General features: G+C 35.0%; 1 protein-coding gene across 4 annotated transcripts in view; it reads left to right on the forward strand.

Moving 5' to 3' along the window:
* HBS1L (HBS1 like translational GTPase) overlaps positions 1-22,785 on the forward strand; it is an 84,051-nt gene that overhangs the window by 28,305 nt on the left and 32,961 nt on the right. Inside the window, exon 6 of one of the 4 annotated variants that reach the window (XM_061206847.1) lies at positions 14,215-14,330. The exons of the other annotated variants lie outside the window; for them this stretch is intronic. Within the exon in view, the coding sequence (XP_061062830.1) occupies positions 14,215-14,330 (116 nt within the window). The remainder of the gene's footprint in view (positions 1-14,214; positions 14,331-22,785) is intronic. 4 annotated transcript variants of the gene reach the window in all.

The raw sequence follows: 22,785 nt of genomic DNA on the forward strand, positions 1-22,785 counted from the left end.
TTTTTTATTTCTGTAAGTAGTTTTTTTTTTTTTAATCTGTATTTCTTGTGAGCTCTGCTGGCTTACTTTTCAACTTTTTCTTCTGTTGTTTTTATCATCTTTTCCTTTTCTTTTATTGTGTGTGTGTGTGGTATGTTTTTTGGGAAAAGTGGTATAGAAACATCTTTACTTTGTCTCTTTAACTGGATATATCTCTCCGGCAGCACTTGATTAGATTAAATGCCCCTATCAACTGTGAAACTAGATTAATTTGAGAGGCTTGTGAATAATTTCTTTCTGGGTGTGTGATATGACAGACCTTGTTCCAAAGGTTTAGATGGCTACAAAGGTTTAGATGGCAATCTGTTTTCTGTTGGTATTTTCCTTGCCACCTTAAACCTACCAAGGGCAGGGGGATTCATTGCCAATACTGTAAAACTAAGTAACATAGGCTCTTGGGTTTTTTTCCACAAAAGTTCCAGCAATTGAGATACACATAGTATTATTGTTTGAAAGGAAAATTCTGGGCAGAAAAATCTTACTATTTATGGTTTAAAATTTTATGATTAGAAGAGAAACTTGGAAGAGAAATAGTTTTCGACAAAATGGATATTACTGTGTGAAATGAGGTTTAACTTTTGATTGCTATTGAGTCTTTTTCTAATGTTGGGTTTATTTTGATTCTTTTAGAAAAATAGTTGATCTAAATAAAAGTAAACATTAAAGAAAAAATAGTTGGTCCACAAATATGGAAAAGGAATCATGCGTAATTTAACATTTTGGGGACTTCCGTGGCTGTCCAGTGGTTAAGACTCTGTGCTTCCACTGCAGGGGGCATGGATTTGATTCCTGGGGGTTCGATCCCTGGTCACAGAACTAAGATCTCACGTGCTGCGTGGTGTGACCAAAAAAAAAAAAAAACACAACATTTTATGTGGTTCTTAAAATCGATATTTCTATTTGCCTCACAAATAAAGTAGCCAATAAATGTTTATATTAATCATATCATTAAGAAAATTCATTGTTTAAAAGTGTTAGAGGCTCTGGAGAAATATACTTTAATACTGGACAATTCAGGTACTATTTTTTTTAAATTAATTAATTAATTTATTTTTGGCTTCATTGGGTCTTCATTGCTGTGCGCTAGCTTTCTCTAGTTGTGGCGAGCGGGGACTACTCTTAGTTGCGGTGCACGGGCTTCTCATTGTGGTGGCTTCTCTTGTTGTGGAGCACGGGCTCTAGGTGCGCGGGCTTCAGTAGTTGTGACATGCGGGCTCAGTAGTTGTGGCGCGGGGGCTCCAGAGCGTAGGCTCAGTAGTTGTGGAGCACGGGCTTAGTTGCTCCGCGGTGTTGGGGACCTTCCCGGACCAGGGCTCAAACCCGTGTCCCCTGCATTGGCAGGCGGCTTCTTAACCACTGCGCCACCAGGGAAGTCCTCAGGTACTATTTTTGATAAGATTTGTCTTTAGTAGTATTGGTTTGCTCATACTGTTTAGAAACCTATTATGCATCATTTTCCTTTCCCTTTGAATTTCATCATTTTTCCTTCAAATGAAGTTTTTTCATTTACAAAAAATAAAGCCTAATTTTACATAATGAGGATATAGTTATTTGCTAGCATTGTTTTGCTAGTTTTGTAGTATTAATAGTCTATTAAACAAACGTCATACAGTTTATCTGCATAGTACTATTTGAATATCTGTAAAGTATTATTTGTAACTATACTCAGATGATGATTATCATATTCTTGCGTCTCAATGGCAGATTGTTCCCTAGAGAAGGTACAAGAAATTAAAGATAAAGCAGAGCTGTAAACACTTGGAACAAGGTCATTTTTTTTAAACTTGGTTATTGTGCTGTATTTGTCTCTTTCTTCAACATTACCTGAGTAACTAAATAGGAGTGATAGTGATGTTAGATTTTTAAGAAGAGATGTAACCTCTTTTTTCTCCCTTCTCGGGTCAAATATATTATGAGATTTTTATCCTTGTCCTGGAAATAAGGACTATGATTAATTTGAAAAGTCTGCGTTACAAAGAAAAATTATTACTATAGGATGTTATGAACACTTCTGAATCTATTATGTATGTACTTTTCAGTAATGTACTTAAAATATATTATTTTGCTTTAATCCTTTTTTATATAGAGTTTAAAATAGCTATATTTAACTACAGTTTTTCCAACGTCCCCTTTTAAATGTATTTTCCTTGAAAAATATTTTCATTAATTTTTCTGTCACTGAGTAATTTTATTCAAGCAGTTAGAAGAATTTTATACTTGTACAGAAAACTTTAGAATTAATTGGCTTTCTGCTTTAAAATTCTGTGGGCTTTTGAAAGGAAGTGGTTTATCTCAGTGAAAAAAAGTAGTTCAGAATGTTCTCAGATATGTCTTAAGATTCTCTTTGTGTATACACCTACACTGGAAAAACTGAAGCATTAATTGCTTAATTTAAAAATAATTTGCTTTAGACTCTCAAAACAGCTTATCTTCTTCGAATAGCTAGTACCATATAAGAATTGCATGAATGTTAAATGCAGTTTTCTTTTAATCCTAATTACCTTGCTTTTTTTAAACCATAGAAATTATAATCAGATTACATATATTTGTATATACTTTCTTGTTTCATTCCCAGGCAATTATATATACTTTTTAATATTTTTTGAGTGCTTGGCATGTGCTAAAGAATTGCTAAGTATTCAGCAAGGGATTAGGATTAGAATGGGAGCCGATGAATACAATTCAGTTTAGCCAACATTTACTGCATGTTCGCTTTTTATCAGAAAAATGTGGTAGCCATTGAGGACATAGATTTAAGCCCCAGACTCTTCCTTAGAACTTTATAGTAGCCCCTCAGGGGCTAAGTCTGGTTTAATAGAAGCACCAAATATAGCCAGGATGTTTTCCCTCTGAACAAGTTGCCTGTTTCTTTTTGTTGGCTATGTGTAAAAGTATTCTGTTCTGGGAGCTGCTACTTCTCAAGGGAAGATAGGGAAGTGAATTAATACATTGAATGTAAACTTTGTGTCAGGCTTTGTGTATATTTTATTTGATTATTATGAGAATCTGTGAGGTAGGTAGAAGAAACTGAGGCTCATATGAAATAAATAATTTGTTATTTCACACAGCTATTAAGAGGCAAATTGTAACTCAAACTGAGTTCTTTTGAACTTGAACACCCCTTTTAAAATTTTTTTTTAACTTTAATTTTTTTAATTGAAGTATAGTTGATTTACAATATTGTGTTAGTTCATCACCCTTTTCATTGTTATATATTACTTGCAACAAGTTTTTATACTATAATAACTCAATCTTATTTTGTATTTGTTGGTAAGTATCTTACGGATAAAATTAAATCCCTTGTTAGGGAAACAAGCTTTATCATTAGTGAGGTACTTAAAAATTACTTTCAACTATTTTTTCTGCTGGTATTACTTACAGACTTTGGCATTCCTATATAGAGAATTGATGCCAATTTCTAAATCCTTGCAAATTAGTGGTCCTAAGAAATGAAGTCCTTTTCTAGTTCATTTAATCTTAAATCACTATGTTGTCTTCTATTCCTTACTTAAGCAACAATTCTGTTTGATTTAAAATTCTGAAGAATTTAATTTTTTAATAGTTGCTAGCTTGGTGCCGTCTTTAAGCACATGCTTAAATAATAAATAACAGTGTTTATTGAGTAAAGCTAGAAAGTCCAAATGAGCCAGTGGATACCTAATCCCATTATTCAGAATTCAGAACTGTTAGCATTTTGATGCATTTAAGCAATAATAGTGGGCAATATTAATGAACACTTACTACATACCAAATATTGTACTAAACTCTTTATATCTGCTATCTTATTTAATATTAACAATAATCACGTAGGGATTTTTATTTTTTATTCTAATGTCACCAGAAGGCTCTGAGGCTGAAAAATGGCTAAACACCTTGCCCAAGGCCACAAAACTAGTAAATGGTGGAGCCAACATTCAGAATAAGATGCTTCTAAAGTTCTATCTTTTATAATTTGTGTATGTGTTTCTACATATAGGGAATATTAGCTTTTTTTTTTTTTAATGGAGCCACTCCACTTTTTAACCCATTTAACTTAATCATATGCTGCAGACTTAAAAAAATTTTTTAACTTTGTTAAATTTTATTTTTAATTGTGGTAAAATACAGATAGCATAAAATTTACCAGGTTAACCATTTTTAAGCATATAGTTCAGTAGTGTTAAGTATATTCACATTGTTATGTAACCAATCTCCAGAACTTTTTCATCTTGTAAAACTGAAACTCAATACTCATTCAACAACTATCCATTTTCCCCTTTCTTAGTCCCTAGCAACCACTCACAGACTTTTTTGGTATGCCAATAATTTAGGCTTCATAGTATTGTTATTTTATCTAACCAAATACCTATTATAGGAACTTAAGTTTTTCAATGTATTTTTACCAGAAATGCTTCGGTAAACATTTTTGTACTTTTTTTGCATTTTTTTCAATTATTTTATAAAAGATTTTTCTAGAGTAGTATTGCTGGATAAAAAGGTACAGGCACTTTTAATGCTTTTAGTACACATTGTGAAGTTACCTTTGGGAAGACTGTACTAATTTACTTCTTGTATTTAACTGTGAATCATAATAGCATTGATAGCATTAGTTTATAAAGGATAATTATATTCCATGAAAGGATTTTATATTCATATTGATGTTTTCATTCATTAACAGAGTAGGTAAGAGTCAGAGATCGATTATGCCTTTTGGGTGGGGGAGCTTGTTATGATTACAGTCACCTTTGTGTCCCTGAAAATTGTATCCATGGTGCATTGTGCATTCTGTTATAGGTTGGCAGTGTTAAAATACCATTTATTCATGAGAAAGCAGTACCTAACTTACAAGTTTCTGTAAGTAAAATAACCCATGTAATGCAATTGGCACAGTGTCTGGCACATAGAGAATGCTCAACAAGTGATAGCTGAACTTAGTTCAAAGAAATAAAGTGTTCTTTTACTACCATCTAAGGAACAAGTGCTATAAAAAGTGATTATATTAAAGTCTAATGCATTGAGGGGCTTATATTACTTCCACTCACTTTTTTTTTTAAGTCATTCATGATTTTTTGTGTAAGCCCTTTTGAGGGGATTACCTATCTTAGCCATTTTTAACAGCCTGATATAGATTCTTCCATGTATTTCTTTATTTTCACATAATATATAAAAATAGACACATTTACATAGAGGGATTTTTCATTACTATTGTAAAAAAAAAAAAGGATGTACTATAATTTTCATTTTCCTTATAATACACTGTCAACTGGAGTATTTTCCAATGTATTCTTTTTGGTAATTACATAATATTCCGTGGTATGGCTGTGCTACAGTTTATTCAAGATTTCCCTTATTGAAGGATATTCATTTTATTTCCAATTTTTGCTTCTATGAACTATTCTGTTTACAGAACATCTGTGTACATATTCTTAAAAACTAGGGCTTTTGATTCTATCAGATAGATGCCCTGTGGTGGGATTGCTATTTTAAAGGTATACTGTTTGCTTTAAATAGATATGGCCTTTGCTTTATGAGAGGTGTTATGTTTCATTTTGGACAATCTGACAGGTAAGAAATTAATGTCTCATTGCTGCTTTAATTTTCATTTCCATGACCATTAACGAAGTTGAGTATGTTTTCATATATTCACTTGCCATCTGAATTTGTTTTATGAATTGCTAATTATATCCTTTGCCCATTTTTTAATTGGGTTATCTTTTTCTTATTAATTGAAGTCTTGGTATTATAGATATTAATCTTTTATTAGTATATGCATTGTAAATAATTTTCCCAATCTTTTCATTTTCTTTATTTATGGTATCTTTCCAGAAAAATTTAAAAATTGGATGCCATTATATCTGTCTTTTTTAACTTACCAGGTTGCAGTCTTGGATTAAAAAAAAACAAAAGAACCTTAACCTCTAGGTTATAAATATTCTCAGTTTTCTTTTGAGAGAACTATTATATGAGTTTTTTACATTTAAGACTTTTAATTCCTCTAAAATTTATTTCTGTGTAAAGTGTAAAAAATGGTTGAACTTTATTTTCTTTCAGAGTTTCATTAGAATTTAAAAGATGCATCAACTTTATGCTCTGACCAGTGGCATGTGGTATAGTAGAAAAGGATGATAGCTCTCAGATTATTGTTTTGTAATCTAACTCTTTTATTTGCTATATGTAAACTTACTGGCTTTCTCTGAGACTTGGTTTCTTTCTTTAAAATGGCAAAAATATTATCTATCTCAAAGTATTATGATTTATCCTTAACACAGCTTGTACCATATAGTAGTCTCTTAAAACAATATTAGTTTCCCTTTCCTTCCCTTTACTAATTGCTTTAAAGTTCATTACATTTGTTATTATGGAGTTATTTCTGGATATTGGATAATATTGGATATTACCAAGTTTTTTAAAGTTATTTAGGAATGACTCTTTGCCCCAATTATGAATTCAAGATGAAGTGTGGAGATGGTTGTGACCTACTGTGTATCTTTTTTTTAATTCTTTTTTTTTTTAATTGAAGTATAGTTGATTTACAATGTGTTGGTTTCAGGTGTATGGCAAAGAGATTCAGTTATATGTATATATTCCTTTTCAGATTCTTTTCCCTTATAGATTATTATAAGATATTGAGTATAGTTCCCTGTGCTATACAGTAGGTCCTTGTTGGTTATCTATTTTATATATAGTAGTGTGTATATGTTAATCCCAGACTCCTAATTTATCCCTCCCCCTTCCCCCTTTGTGTATATCTTTTTAAAACTTAAATTTGTTTAGGATTATTCAAATACAGCAGCCTCTCCCTGTCTTTACAATCATGTTCTTGAAAATCTCAAAGATAGAATTTAGGAAAGAAATTGAAGACTAAGTTGAAATAAGGATTAAGTTGAATCTGTATAGGCCCATGTATGTGTGCACATGTGTGTATTTTACAGTCACTAAAATAAAATGGTGTAAATGACACCTAAATAATGAGAATATTAATGAAATTTCATGTCTTTAATTTGATTATTAATGCCAGTTTAATTATCATTTATCATCTCTTGCTAGTTGGACTCCTTTCTTGAAATTTTCAGCAAGGTTCTTATTAACTCTTTTCCTTATTTCAGCTCATATGCATACTATGAGCCTTTTATTTCTACTGTGCCTTTTCCTCTACCTAAATGTTTAGTGTTTTTCTGATTTTATGACTAGAAGTTGTCGATTCTCACTGCTAGTTTCCACAGTAATTTGGAAGAGCACAGCTGCTTGTGTAGACTGTTTGGATTTACATTCTAGTGGACCCACCTATCTGTTAGCTGTGTGCCCTCAGCAAATTACTTAACACCCTGTGTCACAGTTTTCTCATTTGCAAAATTAGGATAAAAATAGTTCTTATCTTTTAGGGTAGTTTTGATGTTAAATGAAGTCTTAAATTAAGCCAATATAGCATTTCTTGGCAGACAGTAGGAGCTCATTATGTTTAGATTATTCTGTGTTGTTGAGGAGGCATTTCTCAAATATACATTCTTAGCTTTGCCCATAATAACATCATGCCGAAGCTTAAGACATGAAGGATTAACAGGACTTGTTAGGGAGATGCTTAAGGGTAGATAATTCCAGCAATGGTGATATAGATGAGATCTCTCAGGGAGAGTTTAGAGTAAGTTAAAACAGAAGGCCTAGGGAAGAATGGTGAGGAACACTGCTACATTTGTCTAGTTTTTTAAAAAAGGGTTTTGGTATATTACAGTTTCATTCTGTAAAATAAAAAGGCTTTGTTTTATAGGCTGTCCTATTTCTGGTCTAACAAAATTTTTATTACAGCAATATTTAAAAATGAAATATAAATGGCTTTTTTAAAGGAAAATTATTAGTAACATAGTATTGCCTTTATTTCTTAACTCTTGAAGTAGCAAGAACTCTTATTGGTCCTAATATAATTTAAATTAATTACATAGACTATAAAATTTTGTGGATACTACTTCAAGGCATATAATCCAGCCCAATATAAGGTTGAAATCTATTCATCAAAAGTTTTTTAATTTTTAAGATTGCCGGCTCAATGATATTTATAGAAAATTGAAATCTGATCCCAGTGAATATTTTTTTAGGATAAAACATTTTTGTCTTCTGTGTCATAGGAGATGGATACTGCATAATGGATTTGATGAGGCAGTTTATGCTATATGAAGAATGTTTTAAAATGAAAACATAACTCATACTAAACAAATCACAGTGTGGTTGTAATATTGAAGGAAGTGGTTTATTCTCTGTAGCCTAGTTGGTGTACTTTCTGAATGTACATCTGGTAACTAGAATTTAAACGTGTAGTCAGATTCAGTGAAATGATTTTCTATTTGAAATAGTTTTTCATTGAAAATTTAACACTCATTTCTTTGAAATTTTGAAAATCTTTTTTTGTGTGTGTATGCCCATATTGAAACATTTATAGGAACTATAATGATTGATGGCAAAAAGTGTATTTACCTGGAAAACCTCAGTTTAAAAAAAAAAGAACCTTAAATGTTTTTTAAACTCAAGGTGTTTTGATCTGAATGATTTTAAGTTGTAAACTTGTCTTCTATCTTAACCATATAAATACAAAAAAAATTTCTTCCTTTTAAAGTCTTTCAAATCACCTGTTAACTTACTATTTTCCTAAATATCAAAGTAATATATTTTTAATGTAGAAAAAGGGGGAAAAAATCACTCACGATTTTCTTTCTTTTTTTCTTTTTTTGTCATTTATTTATTTATTAATTTATTGGCTGCGTTGGGTCTTCGATGCTGTGCGCGGGCTTTCTCTAGTTGCGGTGAGCGGGGGCTACTCACTGCGGTGGCTTCTCTTGTTGTAGAGCACAGCCTCTAGGCGCACGGGCTTCAGTAGTTGTGGCACACAGGCTCAGTAGTTGTGGCTCGCAGGCTCTAGAGCGCAGGCTTAGTAGTTGTGGCGCACGGGCTTAGTTGCTTCGTGGCATGTGAGATCTTCCCGGACGAGGGCTTGAACCCGTGTCCCCTGCATTGGCAGGTGGATTCTTAACCACTGCGCCACCAGGGAAGTCCCACTCATGATTTTCTTACCCAAAGACAAAAATCTTGTGTTTTGCCACATTTCCTTTCAGTTTTTTTTCCTATACATTTTTATTCTTTATGTTATTAAGGTTTGTACATACAGTCATACATACAATTTTGTATCCTGTGTTTTCCCTTTTTTCATTTTCTAACTGCAGCACACATTTTTAAACGTGGAGTCAATTTTTACATCCCAGTTTGATCCAGAGACTACTTTAAAAATATTGATTAAAAAATTATAAAAGGCATTTTAAATTTAAAACAAAAACTACTGTTCTGAACTAGTGTTTTCACATCTTTATAGGTCCTATTCAAATTTGAAATTACTTAATGCCATCAGGTAAACAAGCTTATTTTTTTAAATGTCCCTTGTAATCCTCTCATGTTTAGTTATGGATTTTATATGAAACAAACTAAAAAACAAACCTTGGTTGTTTTTAATTGGATTTAAAAATGTTATTTCCTAGAGAACAGTTTTCATTAACTAATACCCTATTTGATGTGGCTAATAGTATTAAAATGTTCAAACATTTTACCGTTGATGTCATTTAGAGATTTAATGATATATATGTGGGGGAGAGATTCTCACTGAATAGGCTAAGTAGTTATTTTTAAAAAATAGGAGTATGAGGGCAGGAACCTTAAAAGGTCATCTGAACTAATTTCCTGACTTGAGACAGATCTTCAAACATCTTTTTAGTTATGAACCTCAAACCAGGCAACAAGGTATAATTTGCAAAGAATGTTAAACTGGACAAATTGTTTAACTTACATGAACCTCACTTCTTCATCTATAAAATTAGTTTTATACCAGACAAGTCATTCTCAATAATTTTTTCTGTCCCAGGACACCTGAGATATACCACGTTCTTGTCAGCATCAGATCTGTCAGTGACAGTGATTGTCAGAGGGGGAGGGGGCAAGGATGTGCTTGTTTTCTTGATCTACCTTCTCCTCCCAAGCTGAGAATCACTGGCTCAGAGAATATATTACCTTTTTCCATATATAAGATTATGTAAGCTTAGTAAATATTTGAGTGTCTAGTATGTACTAGGCCACTGGACTGGATCTTGTGGAAAAAATTTTAAAAATACACTTGGAGCTCAGAGGTTAGTTGGAGAGGTAAGGCACATACTTATATTGATATTTGACAATACAGATGAAAACAATATATGCTCCATGAAAATATACAATAAAGGTTTTTTATTTCAAGTCACATTTTGGTCTGGAATTACCATTTTCAAGAATTTGGGATTATCACGTGTGACCTAAAATTGACAGTATTATGCTTTAGACCCTAAATGTCACATTCCCCACCTAAAATGAGCATAAGCAAAAGGTTAAGAAGATAGTATCTAGATGTTTGTTATTAGAGGAAGACTAGCCTACCCTTGTGATTTCCCATTGGAAATTAAAATTGTACTAAATAGAAACTTCTTTGTTAAGCTGAGAATGATTTAACTGCTAGGCTCTAACTATATTCTTAGGATATTTTGAAGTGCAAACGTTAAATGAAGTCAGCATTACTGATTTTAACATTATTATCAGAAGTATCTGAGTAGATACTAAAAATCAGAAAGTCATGATTTGGACAAAGCATTAGCATTTTATAGAGGCACTTGATTGAGCAGGTTTCGTATACTTTTAACTTCAAAATAAACCTGGTTTGGTTATCTTGGGAAATCCACTTCCATGAGGTCCTGAGGAGGTGCAACCAGAAACACGGTAGAAAGGAGAGGGTGCCTTGGAAACAGCCTGGAGAAAAAGACTCCATTTATCAGGCACGTGATCTTTAGAAATCTAATTAAATTTTCTTCTATAAAATGGTGGACTGCACCAAATGACCTTTAATAATACAGCCTGCAAATTTGCATGATTGCATGAACCTCAATTCCATGTAAGGACTGTACAAGTAATGTGAACGCTTATTTTCTGCCTGCCTCTGTTAGTCAGCATTCCTTCATTGGACCTTTGCTACCGTCTCACCTTTCATTTTTTGTAAGTTATTTCATCCATTTCCAGGTCTCAAGTTACTTCTTGTGTTTTAATGGTGCTCTCATTTCTTCTGTTCTGCAGACTCAATTATCCAGGTTTCTATCCAATTTCTATTTGTCTTGAAAGAATCTCAGATCCAGTGTGTTCTATATTCATATCTAATTTAGAGTCCTAGGGATTTAGATCTCTATTTTTTTGCCTCCCTAACATTTAATTCATCACCATATTCTGTTACTATATTGTCTCTCATTCTTGTCCCCTCTTATTTATTTCCTGTGCTCTGGTACTTGCTCAGCTGTAGTCATAGCACTTGTGGTCTCATGCAAAATTCTCTTAACTTCTTTGTTTATATTTTCTTTCAGTCTTGTCATTCTACATGTCCATCACATCTAGAATGAAAGCTACCTGATAACAGAGAGTATTAGTCATCTTGTGTCCCCCATGCCAAGTACATGTTATAATTTAACTTGAAAAACTAAAGACCCGAGATAGTGTCTAAGCAGTGTTTCAAAAAACACAAAATATTTGGTGGCAATCTCCATCTATTTAGGAGGAAGCAGTTCCTCTATGGACTGCTCTAATTTTGCACTTGAATAAAAGACTACCAAGAGAAGCAATATCCTGACCAGCAGACTTCTCTTAGTTCTCTGGAATGTATTCTCTATTGGGTAATGACATAGGCATCCACTTTTCCTTGCTAGAAAATTTGGGAACTGTTCTTTCTCTCACTTTCCTACATACATTCAGGCAGCAAACATTCCTAATTTTACCTTGTAGTATCTTTTAAATAACCCTTTCTCCATCTCCATCGTTCTTATCTTAGGTCAGTTCATAGAATTTCTTACGCATGTCAGTACAACAATCTTCTATGTGCTTTCTCTCAGTCTTGTCTCCACAATTCATTTTAAAGCACAATATGGTATGTCATACCAATGCTTAAATTCTTTTAGTGGCTCTTATGTTTCAAAATCAAGTTAAGTACCTAAATGTTATATGTGGCCCTAAATGAGTTGCCAGTTTTTCTGTCCTTAAGTCTCACACAATTAATCTCTTTCCCTATATCCCAGCCATGCCAATCTACTGTCAGTTGTATGCATTGTGTCATGTTCCCTGAGCCCCTGTTCCTTATTTTTCCCTCCAAGATTCATTAGGAATCTTTTGAAGGAAACCTTGCCTAATTCTTCCAGTATGGTGGGTTAGTACCTTTCCTACGCACTGTCACTCTACCTGCGTTATAGCAGTTCACACTGTAATAATGTTTGTGTGGTATCTCTATTAGACTTAAGGTTTCTTGAGGATAGGAATCATGTCTTGTTCTTTGATCTGTCTATTCCAATACCTAGCACAGTGTCATACAGCTGGCATTTCCCTCCTCCCCATCATGAATTAATATGTGATTGTCAGAGAGTAATTTGTGTCTATAGATTCAATGTGGTGTGAATCATTCAGTACTTAATATATGCCAGGCATTACTCTAAACACTTTACATGTGTTAACTCATTAAATTCTCTTAACATACCTATTAGGTAGGTTCTAATATTGTTATCATTTTACAGATGAGGAAACTAGGCACTGAGGGAAGTGAAGTGACTTACTTGAAGTCACATAACTAAAGTGGCAGGGCCTGGATTCAACCCAGGCTATCTGGCAGCAGAGTCTATGTCTTACCTACTTTACCAGACTCTCAAGTGAGAGTTGAATTGGAGGATTTTGACATGGAGTGGTTATTGGGTGTATAATATGTATTTAATTCTTTAGTTAATAACTATTTAGAGCAGTATTCAACTGGAGGTGATTTTGGCCCACAAAGGACATTTGGCTCTGTAGACATTTTGGGGATGCTGTTAAGCATCCTGCAATACATGGGACACCCCTTTGCCTCCATCAGAGAAATATCCTGCCCAAAATGTCAGTAGTCCTGAGGTTGAGAAATCCTGCTTTAGAAAATCTGAGAAGTGCAGGATAGATTTTACCATGTTTTTTTTTTCCCCGTAAGAGATGACATGTTCAAAGACGTCACATTTATAATTCCCTTTAGTTTTCACCTTCATTCCTTTAGGAATTTATTAGAGCATTGAAAGAGCTATTAGGAAATGATTTTGTTTATTCAATTCAGCATTCAGCAAACATGTATAAATGATGTGCCATGTATCACTTACTTTGGTTGCGGAAATAGAAAAATCCAAAAGATTCAGTCCTTGCTGTCAAGAAGCCTCAGAGCCTAACAAAAGACAAAACTGTTTAGAGCATTACTTTCAGCCTTACTAGAGCATTCTGAATATAAAGTTGTCATTGGATGATTGATTGGATGAACTTTGTACCTTTGTTTCAAAACATGAAATAAGAAAAATCAAGAGCATCTCTGAAGAATAGTATAGAAATAAGTTTTTAGTGTTTTGAAATGCTTTAATATATATGCTTCTCACTTAAAGGTTTTTAATTATAAAAATTATACATAGTCATTGTAACATAGAAGTATGTAAATTTTGATATGAAAAGTCACTTCCTCTCTTTCCTAATATCACTCTCTAGAAGTAATAACTTTTTTTTTAAACTTTTTCTTTTATATTGGAGTAAAGCTGATTAACAATGTTGTGATAGTTTCAGGTGCACAGCAAAGCAACCCAGCGATACGTATACATGTATCCATTCTCCCCCAAACTCCCCTCCCATCCAGGCTGCCACATAACATTCAGCAGAGTTCCCTGTGCTATACAGTAGGTCCTTGTTGGTTATCCATTTTAAATATAGCAGTGTGTACATGTCAATCTCAAACTCCCTAACTATCCCTTCTCCCCACCCTTCCCCGCTGGTAAGCATAAGTTTGTTCTCTAAGTCTGTGAGTCTGTTTCTGTTTTGTAAATAAGTTCATTTGTATCATTTCTTTTTATTTTTTTTTTATTTTTTATTTTTTTGTTTTCTTTTGTTTTTGGTTTTGGTTTTTTTTGTATCATTTCTTTTTAGAGTCCGCATATAAGGGATGTCATACGATATTTCTCTTTGTCTGTAGAAGTAATCTCTTTTAAAAGTTCACTTACATTCTTGTAGACTTTTTAATGCCAATAACATAATAATATAGCATCTTTGCTGTATAATATTGCAATTGCTTTTCCCATTTAATGTGTCATTGTTTTCTTTTCATGCATGTAGGTTTACTATTTTATCTGAAGCAAATTATTTCATTGTTTGGATACATCATTATTTGTTTAACCATTCCCTTATTGAGGTACATCTACAGTTTTTTCACCATTACAGACGGCACCACGGTAAACAATGTTGTTCATATATTGTTGCACAGTAGCGTTAGTATTTCTGTAGAATACATTCCCGGAAATATAGTGTATATAGTAAAGTTTTTTATTTTATCAAATTTCTCCCTGCCAGAGGTTGTACCAGGCTGTACTCTTGCCAACGGTGTCAGATAGTGCTTTTTTCCCCATTTTCCTTTGCAACGATGGACGCTAATAAAAAAAAGTAGAGATCCTTCTACTTACTCCTCTGCTCTGTTTGTCCCCCCTTTTCCACCATCTCCTCTTTTCCGTCCTCCCCTCGCTCCTCCTGCTTATCCATCCCCACCCCACCTCACCCCCATTTCCTCTGCCACACCTTTCTTTGACTTGTGTATTTTGAACTGGTCTATTTATTGGTTTGTAGGAGCTCTTTATATATATATATATATACATACACACACACATATATATATTAACCCCTTGTATGTATTTCCTCACATACTTTTATGTTTGCTTGTGGTATCTTTAATCAGGGAAAATTTTTTTAAATTTTATATAAAGTTTGTCAGTCTTCCTTACCTGAAAATTAAATATATTTTTATATTATTCTTCATATCTTTAACAACAAGGAATTTATATATGAAACACCATAAACGTATGATAGAGTCTTTTTCTCAAATGGATAGCCAGTATTCCCAATACAATATTGAATATAACCCATTCTCTTCCCACTGATTTGAAACATCTCTTTGCATATGTTGAATTCCTACTTAAAACTGTGTAACCTATATATTCCTATAAGAACATTCAGTTCTTATTTTTATGTATAGCAAACATAAATATATTACTATTAATTGGTTCATTTACAGATGCTCTATTCTAATTCATCAAGCTATTTTTGTGCCATTACCACATTTTAACTTACTTCAGCTTTGTGATATTTGATATCTTGGTAGTTCTAGTCCCCTATCATTATCCTTAACTTAAAAATTTTATTGGTCCTTCTCTCACATTTACTTTTCCAGATGAACATCAGCTTAGCATGTTCTTTTTTTTTTGTATGTACTCTTGAAACTTAACTTGTATGACACTTAAGCGAATTAAAAAAACCACTGCGTTCAAGCCAAGATGAGGTATACTTTTTGTGTTACTGTTTATCTGTGACTAGGTGCATGTTTATTCTAGCACTTTTTGATCCTATAATTGCCTAAAATCATTTAAAAAATAAGGCAGTTAATGGGTGCAACAACATCCAGTCAAACTAAAGATACTTACAGTAAATATGTATTGACCACAAACTTCAGTAATTATTTTTGATTTATGAGTTTTCTGGCAAGGATATTCTATGAACAATGATGAGATAATTCCATAGAGTAAGGTCTTTTTTGTTGTTGTTGAGAATATTTTAAAATAGTTGGTGTGCTTTTACAAGTATAGTATTTGTTACAAAATCTTTGTCAGGTAGATGGTTTTGGTGGTGATATCCTTGTTTTGCACATGGGATAAACTCAGTCTCTGGAGTATTTGATGACTAGGTCAAGGCTCAATTTCGTGCATTTTTTGGTGGCAGAGCCTTAGATTTCTAGCCATGCTGATTAGAACTTATTACTGCAGGGTGGAAGATATCTGTAGAGTTTAAAGCACCCTAGGACTGAAGAGTGGGGGATGCCTCATTAATGGCTAGGGAGAAGTTAGGGAATTATAGACTGATGAGACAGGGCAGCATATTTTATGGAGAAATCATTATTACATATAAGTTTCCATGGTTTTTCTCTTACCTCTTCTTAATTTAGCTTTTCCCATTTCTAAATAGTCTCAATTATTACCTTCCCTAATTTAGAATATTTAATATTGTTTTACTTTCTACTTATTGAATGAGAAAATAGTCCTTGAAAATAAATCTATAAAAGATCTTTTTTGTTTTAAAGAGTTCTTTCCTTCAAAGCTTCAGTTATATAGTCTTTAAAAATTTATTGATCACTGCCCAGTCTTTTTCAGAATATTTGCCCCATTAACCCTTACAAATGACTTTTCCATGTTATTTTCTCCTCCTTTTTGTTTATTTTTCAGGGTCAGATCAAATCTCATTTCATTTGTTAAGTTGTTCCTAATTACTCAGGTGCATACTTAGAATACTCTTGCTTATTCTTTCTACAACTTAATCTCCACAGTGTTTATAATTGTCTCAGAATAGTGTATAAACTCTTTGAGGGACTTCCCTGGCGGTCCAGTGGTTAAGACTTCACCTTCCAATGCAGGGGGTGTGGGTTCGATCCCTGGTCAAGGAGCTAAGATCCCACATGCCTCAGGGCCAAAAAAACAAAACATAAAACAGAAGCAATATTGTAACAAATTCAATGAAGACTTAAAAAAAAAAATGGTCCACACCAAAGAAAAAAATGTGATTCATATCTTTTTTTTTAAATCTAGCTCTGTCACTGCCCAAGGCTGCATAATCTTTGGCAAATCAACTGTTTTGAACTTTAGTTTCTCTAAAGTAAAGTAGGAATAATTATACCCGTTCTGCGTGGTTGCTGTGAAGGTAAAAAAAGAGCATATAAAAACCTCCTGGCAGGAAAGCGTACAAGAGTGCCCATAGGAAGTGCCAGGTGGGCTTTCTAGAACCCAGCGCTCTAAGCACTAGGAGGCGGCTGGTATTTTATTTATTTAGTTAGTTAGTTAGTTATTCATTCATTCATTCACTTATTTATTTATTTATGGCTGTGTTGGGTCTTCGTTGCTGCGTGCGGGCTTTCTCTAATTGCGGCAAGCGGGAGCTACTCTTCGTTGCGGTGCGCAGGCTTCTTATTGCAGTGGCTTCTCTTGTTGTGGAGCACGGGCTGTAGGGGCGCAGGCTTCAGTAGTTGCGGCACCCGGGCTCAGTAGTTGTGGCTCGCGGACTCTAGAGCGCAGGCTCAGTAGTTGTGGTGCACAAGCTTAGTTGCTCCGTGGCATGTGGGATCTTCCTGGACCAGGGATAGAACCCGTGTCCCCTGCATTGACAGGCGGATTCTTAACCACTGCACCACCAGGGAAGTCCAGGGTGGCTGATAATAAGAGCAGGAAGTAAGTAGAGAGTAAATTGAGGTTATTGCCTTAAGAAGAGAACTAAGATAACTTGCAAAAACAATAGAGATCAACTCATGGTTTCAAAACTTAAACCCTTAGGGGTTGATCATTAAACTCTGTTTCTTGAATGCTTGTTGTGAGCAGAGCCCTGTGCTGTGTGCTTTGTACTATGTGGACAGGTGTATGAGGCACTTCTTACCCTCAAAGAGCTAGTAGTCTAATACTGATTGTGGTGTAAAGACCAAAGGAATGAGTCAAAAGAGGGTAAATCTTGTGGATATGTAAGCAGGAAGTTTCATTAAATTCAGCAAGTCTATGACAATCGTGTGGTGCTAGGGCAGTTTGGCTTTGAATCCTTTACAAAGGAATATACATTGAAAAATATCTTCAGGAAAGGGACCTAGATAATTTCATGTTCAAGAGACAGAGCCAAGTAGATTTTGCTGCTTAGATCTTAGCCCCAGGAAGGAAACAGTAGAATTCTGGAGGAAGTAGCCCAGCAAGGGGTAACCACTAGGGACAGAAGAAGGCGTTGCTTTAGAGACAACTGGAGTATGAGAAAGGAGAAGGGGACAGGTAGGTGAGCTGATTAATTAAGTACATGCCCTGTTGCTAAGGTGAAGTCACTTCTTTGTTCCTTGGTTTTGTTGTTGTTGTTGTTTTTTGTCTACAAAACAAGCAGGTTGGACTTGATTAACTGGGTAGCTGTTATTTTCATCCAAATGAAAAATCTAAAAGATGATCAATTCTTCATCCTACTAGAGACTGAACACTAATCACTAATATATGAATCTTCAGAACATGTTTCTTTCTGGTGACCATGATTTGGTGGGTGGGTTTTACATGACTTGGGAGAGGACATTGGTGCTTTTCTTTGGAATGGCACATTTTAACCTCCTAGTAGGCTGTTTGATTTAAAGGACATCTTAATGGTTTGGGAGTCACAGACACATACATCCACAGAACTAGAAACCATTTAATTTACTTCATTATGTAGATGAGAAAACTGAAGCTAGTGAAATTAAATGAACTGTTTAAGCTGTAAGGTAGGTAACAGTTCATTAGTGGCAGAGCAGGAATCAGAATCCAAGCTCCTTATTTCCATCCAGTACTCATTCCATGCTGCCATTATTTTGGGACTTTCAGTGCTCAATTTCTTGAGGTTGTTATACAGAAAATGAATTTGTTATTTGGTTGGGGAAGATGAGGGAATACAGTATACATTTTACACTTTTATGTGATGGATATATGTATCTCTTACTGATCCATGACTGATTATTTTAGTTATTAGTTCATTTCTGACCTCTGTCAGTAGATTTTGCCTGTCATCATCATGATGCTAGTTACGAGGGGGACTGTGTAATGCGGTTGGATAAGTCAAAGTATGTCACATTGCCGTTAATAACAGCTTAATGGAAAATTTACTAAATGTATGTTTTCATTGACTATGGAGAGCATCAAATTGAATTAACATATTTCCAAAATAGCCTGAATCAAGGTTATCTCTCAAGGGGAGGGTTCTAGGATTGGAATTATTGAACCCCTTGAAATAGCATGCAAAATTTTGTGTGTGGTGTATTTTTCTGCCAAGAGTGTCCCATTGTTTTCATTAGCTATTTCAAAGGGGTATCTGACCTAAATAAAAAGGTTTATGAACCATTGCTTTAATGGGTGATATTCAGATCTGTAGTACTTTTTCCTCTAAAAAAGACTTCCATTTACATAACCAAGTTTTTGAAATACTACATCTTAGGTTTGAGGTTTGATATCCTCTAGATAGGATTGCCAGAAGTGAAAAATAATATATTTACTGCATCCCCGGAAATATTACAGGTTCATATTGTCACTTTTCTCTGCTTAAAGACCCTCCTACTTTTTTTTAAAAGTCAACATTAACAGTATTTCAATGTACTAAATGTATAAGTGAGTCAAGGGATTTTTTACACACAAAATAAAAGGTATTAAAATTAATAGGAAGTGGGGATTAGCCCTGTATAGCCTGGACTGAGGCGTTTTTATGCTTTATGGTTCTTTTTCCCTGTTTTGACAGAGGCCAAAGTCTGCCATGCCTCTATCAGTCAGGGTGTTCTCCCCACCCACACACACCACTCCCCCGCCCTCCTCCTCCCCATCATCATCACCATCATGCTCTCAGTTTCCTCCTTCCTTATCACTCACTCACCTCTCACTCTTTTTTACCTTTGCTAGAACTTCGGAACTGCTTTTATCATGGAAATCAAACCCCTCCACAATTCTCAATCTGTTTTCCTAGTGTTTTTTTCTACTTCCTTGCCTTACTTCATGTATATCCTCTCAAACCCCAGCGTCTGGAAGGTCAACTTTATTTTCTTTTCTGCCTTTTCCAACAATTATTCCTTCACCCCCCTCCTTCCTTTTTTCCCCCTTCAATCTCTGCTCCTTTGAAGTTTCTGTCTTTTGCCCGAACCAGCCTTTTATTACTCTTCACTGCTCTCATCTCCTGAACAACCTCATGGTTACTTTTCCTTATTCATTAAGACTTTGGCAGCTGGCTGACGGTGTTCTTCTACACCCTAAGCTCTTCATGATCATAGCTTGTGCATCAATGTGGACAAACAAGTCCAGCGGCCTGGACTTGCAGTTCCTTGACCACCTCATTTCCAGTGACCTTCCCCTCTCGTCAGCAATTCACTGTAACTCCGCCTCTTCCAAAATCATGAAACCGCTTGTCCCATTCTGACAACAGCCACCTAGTTGTACTTCTTACATTGTTACCTTTTCTTGACCTTTGGACCCCTCAACTTTCTTTCAGTACATCAGTACTCTTCCTTTGTCATTTTATTTGTTTAATTCAGCTTAGAGCTCATTATTTATCATTTCAATAACTTTCCCCCCTTTTGTTGCCAGTATCTTCAACCACCTTGTTTCTCTGCCCTTTTTTTGTACCTGTTGGGTAGAAACTTCACTGTGAATGAAGCAGTCAGTATCTTCTCTGTGCCTCTTCCTGAATGGCTGAACCTTGCTGGAAAAAGCCGCATGGATAGGCAGATGGATTCCACTGCAGATTCGTTATCGCAGATCTTAAATGGGCCCTCAATACTATCCAATGATTCTCCTATTTTTGTGTGTATTCAACTCATTCTTTGTGCAAAGATTATTGAAAACTTTATTTGCTTCACCAGTCTTTTTACTTTTCTTATTCACCCTCAGTCTCACCAGGTAACTTGTTGCTATGTTACAGAGAAAATAGAAGCTAACTGTTAGGGGTTTTCATCTTCTAGCTTCTCAACATTGTATGAGAATGTTGAGATCTGGCTTCTATTACAGTAAAAGTGCCTTTCTCCTATTTTAGTTCAGTTTCTACCTGTGCTTTATGTCCCATCCCTCTACATTCTCAGAAATTCTAAAATATCTGACATGATCTTTTTTCATCATGATATTTTCAGCCAGCCCTTTCAGTTTTTTTTTTTTTTTTAAATTTTATTTATTTATTTTATTTATGGCTGTGTTGGGTCTTCGTTTCTGTGCTAGGGCTTTCTCTAGTTGTGGCAAGCGGGGGCCACTCTTCATCGCAGTGCGCGGGCCTCTCACTATCGCAGCCTCTCTTGTTGCGGAGCACAGGCTCCAGACGCGCAGGCTCAGCAATTGTGGCTCACGGGCCCAGTTGCTCCGCGGCATGTGGGATCTTCCCAGACCAGGGCTCGAACCCGTGTCCCCTGCATTAGCAGGCAGATTCTCAACCACTGCGCCACCAGGGAAGCCCCACCCTTTCAGTTTTATGTTCTCCATCAGATGATCCCGTGTTTCCCTTTTGCTACCATTCTACCTCATTCCTCCCTTTCCAACCAGATTTTTTTGAGAGAGTCATTAGTCCATATCTACAATTGCTTATCTAAAGCCCTTGGGACCAGATTTGACTGAGAAATCAGAATTTTTTGGATTGAGAAAAGCATTAACATCTGTGGTATGATAACCCCAGTGGAATTTGGGGCAGCACCCTTTAATCATCACATTGTTATTTCTGCACTGAAATATATGGCTTTCCACTTTAAGTGGGATAAATAAGGGCTACAAAAAGCTTCACTTTAGTCCAGGTCAGGTTTTGCTTCCGAATGAGTTAAAACAAAAAACCTTAATTTTTCAGAGCTTTTGGATTTTGGAATTACGCGTAAGAGATAGTGGACATGTACTTGCTGCCTGTTTTCTCACCTTCATCTTTTTAACCCATTCTGACTTTTCCTTCCCTCACTTCTCTCAGATGGTTCTTGCTAACTCTACCAATGACCTTTATCTAAAGGAATCGTGTCATTAGTGAATGTTTTCAGTCGTCTCACCTGACTGAACAGCAACTTCAGACTCTGGTGATGCCACTTCCCTTAGCTTCCTGGGTACCATCCTCCCCGGCCCTCCTCTGTCACCTTTTTGAAAGCTCATTGTCCTCTTTCTTGCTGTCCTCTATCTTGTGATTAAAGGTTGAATTTCTTCCAAGGCTTTGTCCTGAGACCACTCCTTTTCTTACTCAGTATTCTCTCCCTTGGTGATCTCACTTATGTCAATGCCTTCAACAACTAATTATGTGCTGATGAATCATAAATATATGCTCCAGCCCAGACTTCTCCTTTGAGTTTGACCCTTTGTTTTATCTTCTCCTCTCTTTCCTTTCCCCCCACTTTCTTACATCATTTTGTTGGCTTCCAGTTGTGTTAGAAAGAACATTAGGATCTTTGCTGTGGCTTAAAGGTCCTGCATTGCCTGGCCATTGCCCCCCTCTTCAGCTCCATTTAACTACGCTCCCTCTCCCCTCTGCTTTTACTCCCTCTGAAGGCCATGCTGCCTCCTACAGCAGGGCCCTCATACAGCTACTCTCTCTGTTTGGAATGCTCTTCCTTTCTGGGTAGTTTATTCCTACTCATTTTTTGTGTCTTCACTTAACTCTCATTTTCCTATGGAAGCACTCTAATTCATGTGCCCTGTCACCAAATCTGATAGTACCATATACAGATTATAACACTAATGACAGTTTTAATTTTACTTTTATTTTTTGTGATCAATTTTCTCCACTAGACTGTAAGCTCTCTCAGTACAAGGATTATGTCTGCTTTTGTTCACCACTATATTTCCAGCGTAGTGCTTGGCATATAGTAAACAAATAGCAAACATTTTGAATGAATTGTGTACATTAATTTATCTTTTCTAATTTTTAAAAGTAATTTCTGTATATATATTTACCAGTGTAGCAATGCAGTTTCCATAGTTTTATGTGGACCCAATCCTGATGGTACTCTTACTGAAAATAATAAAGATACATTCTGAAGAATTTCATGAATTACATATATTTTTTTTAAAGGATCAAATGCATAAAAGTCTTACTTTGATCTAGCTCGTAGTTTATCCTCCTTCATGTTCTTGATTCACTTTTTCTATATTGACTTCTTCCCCCATA

Source organism: Eubalaena glacialis, chromosome 12 (genome assembly GCF_028564815.1).
Source record: "Eubalaena glacialis isolate mEubGla1 chromosome 12, mEubGla1.1.hap2.+ XY, whole genome shotgun sequence".
Taxonomy (NCBI): domain Eukaryota; kingdom Metazoa; phylum Chordata; class Mammalia; order Artiodactyla; family Balaenidae; genus Eubalaena; species Eubalaena glacialis.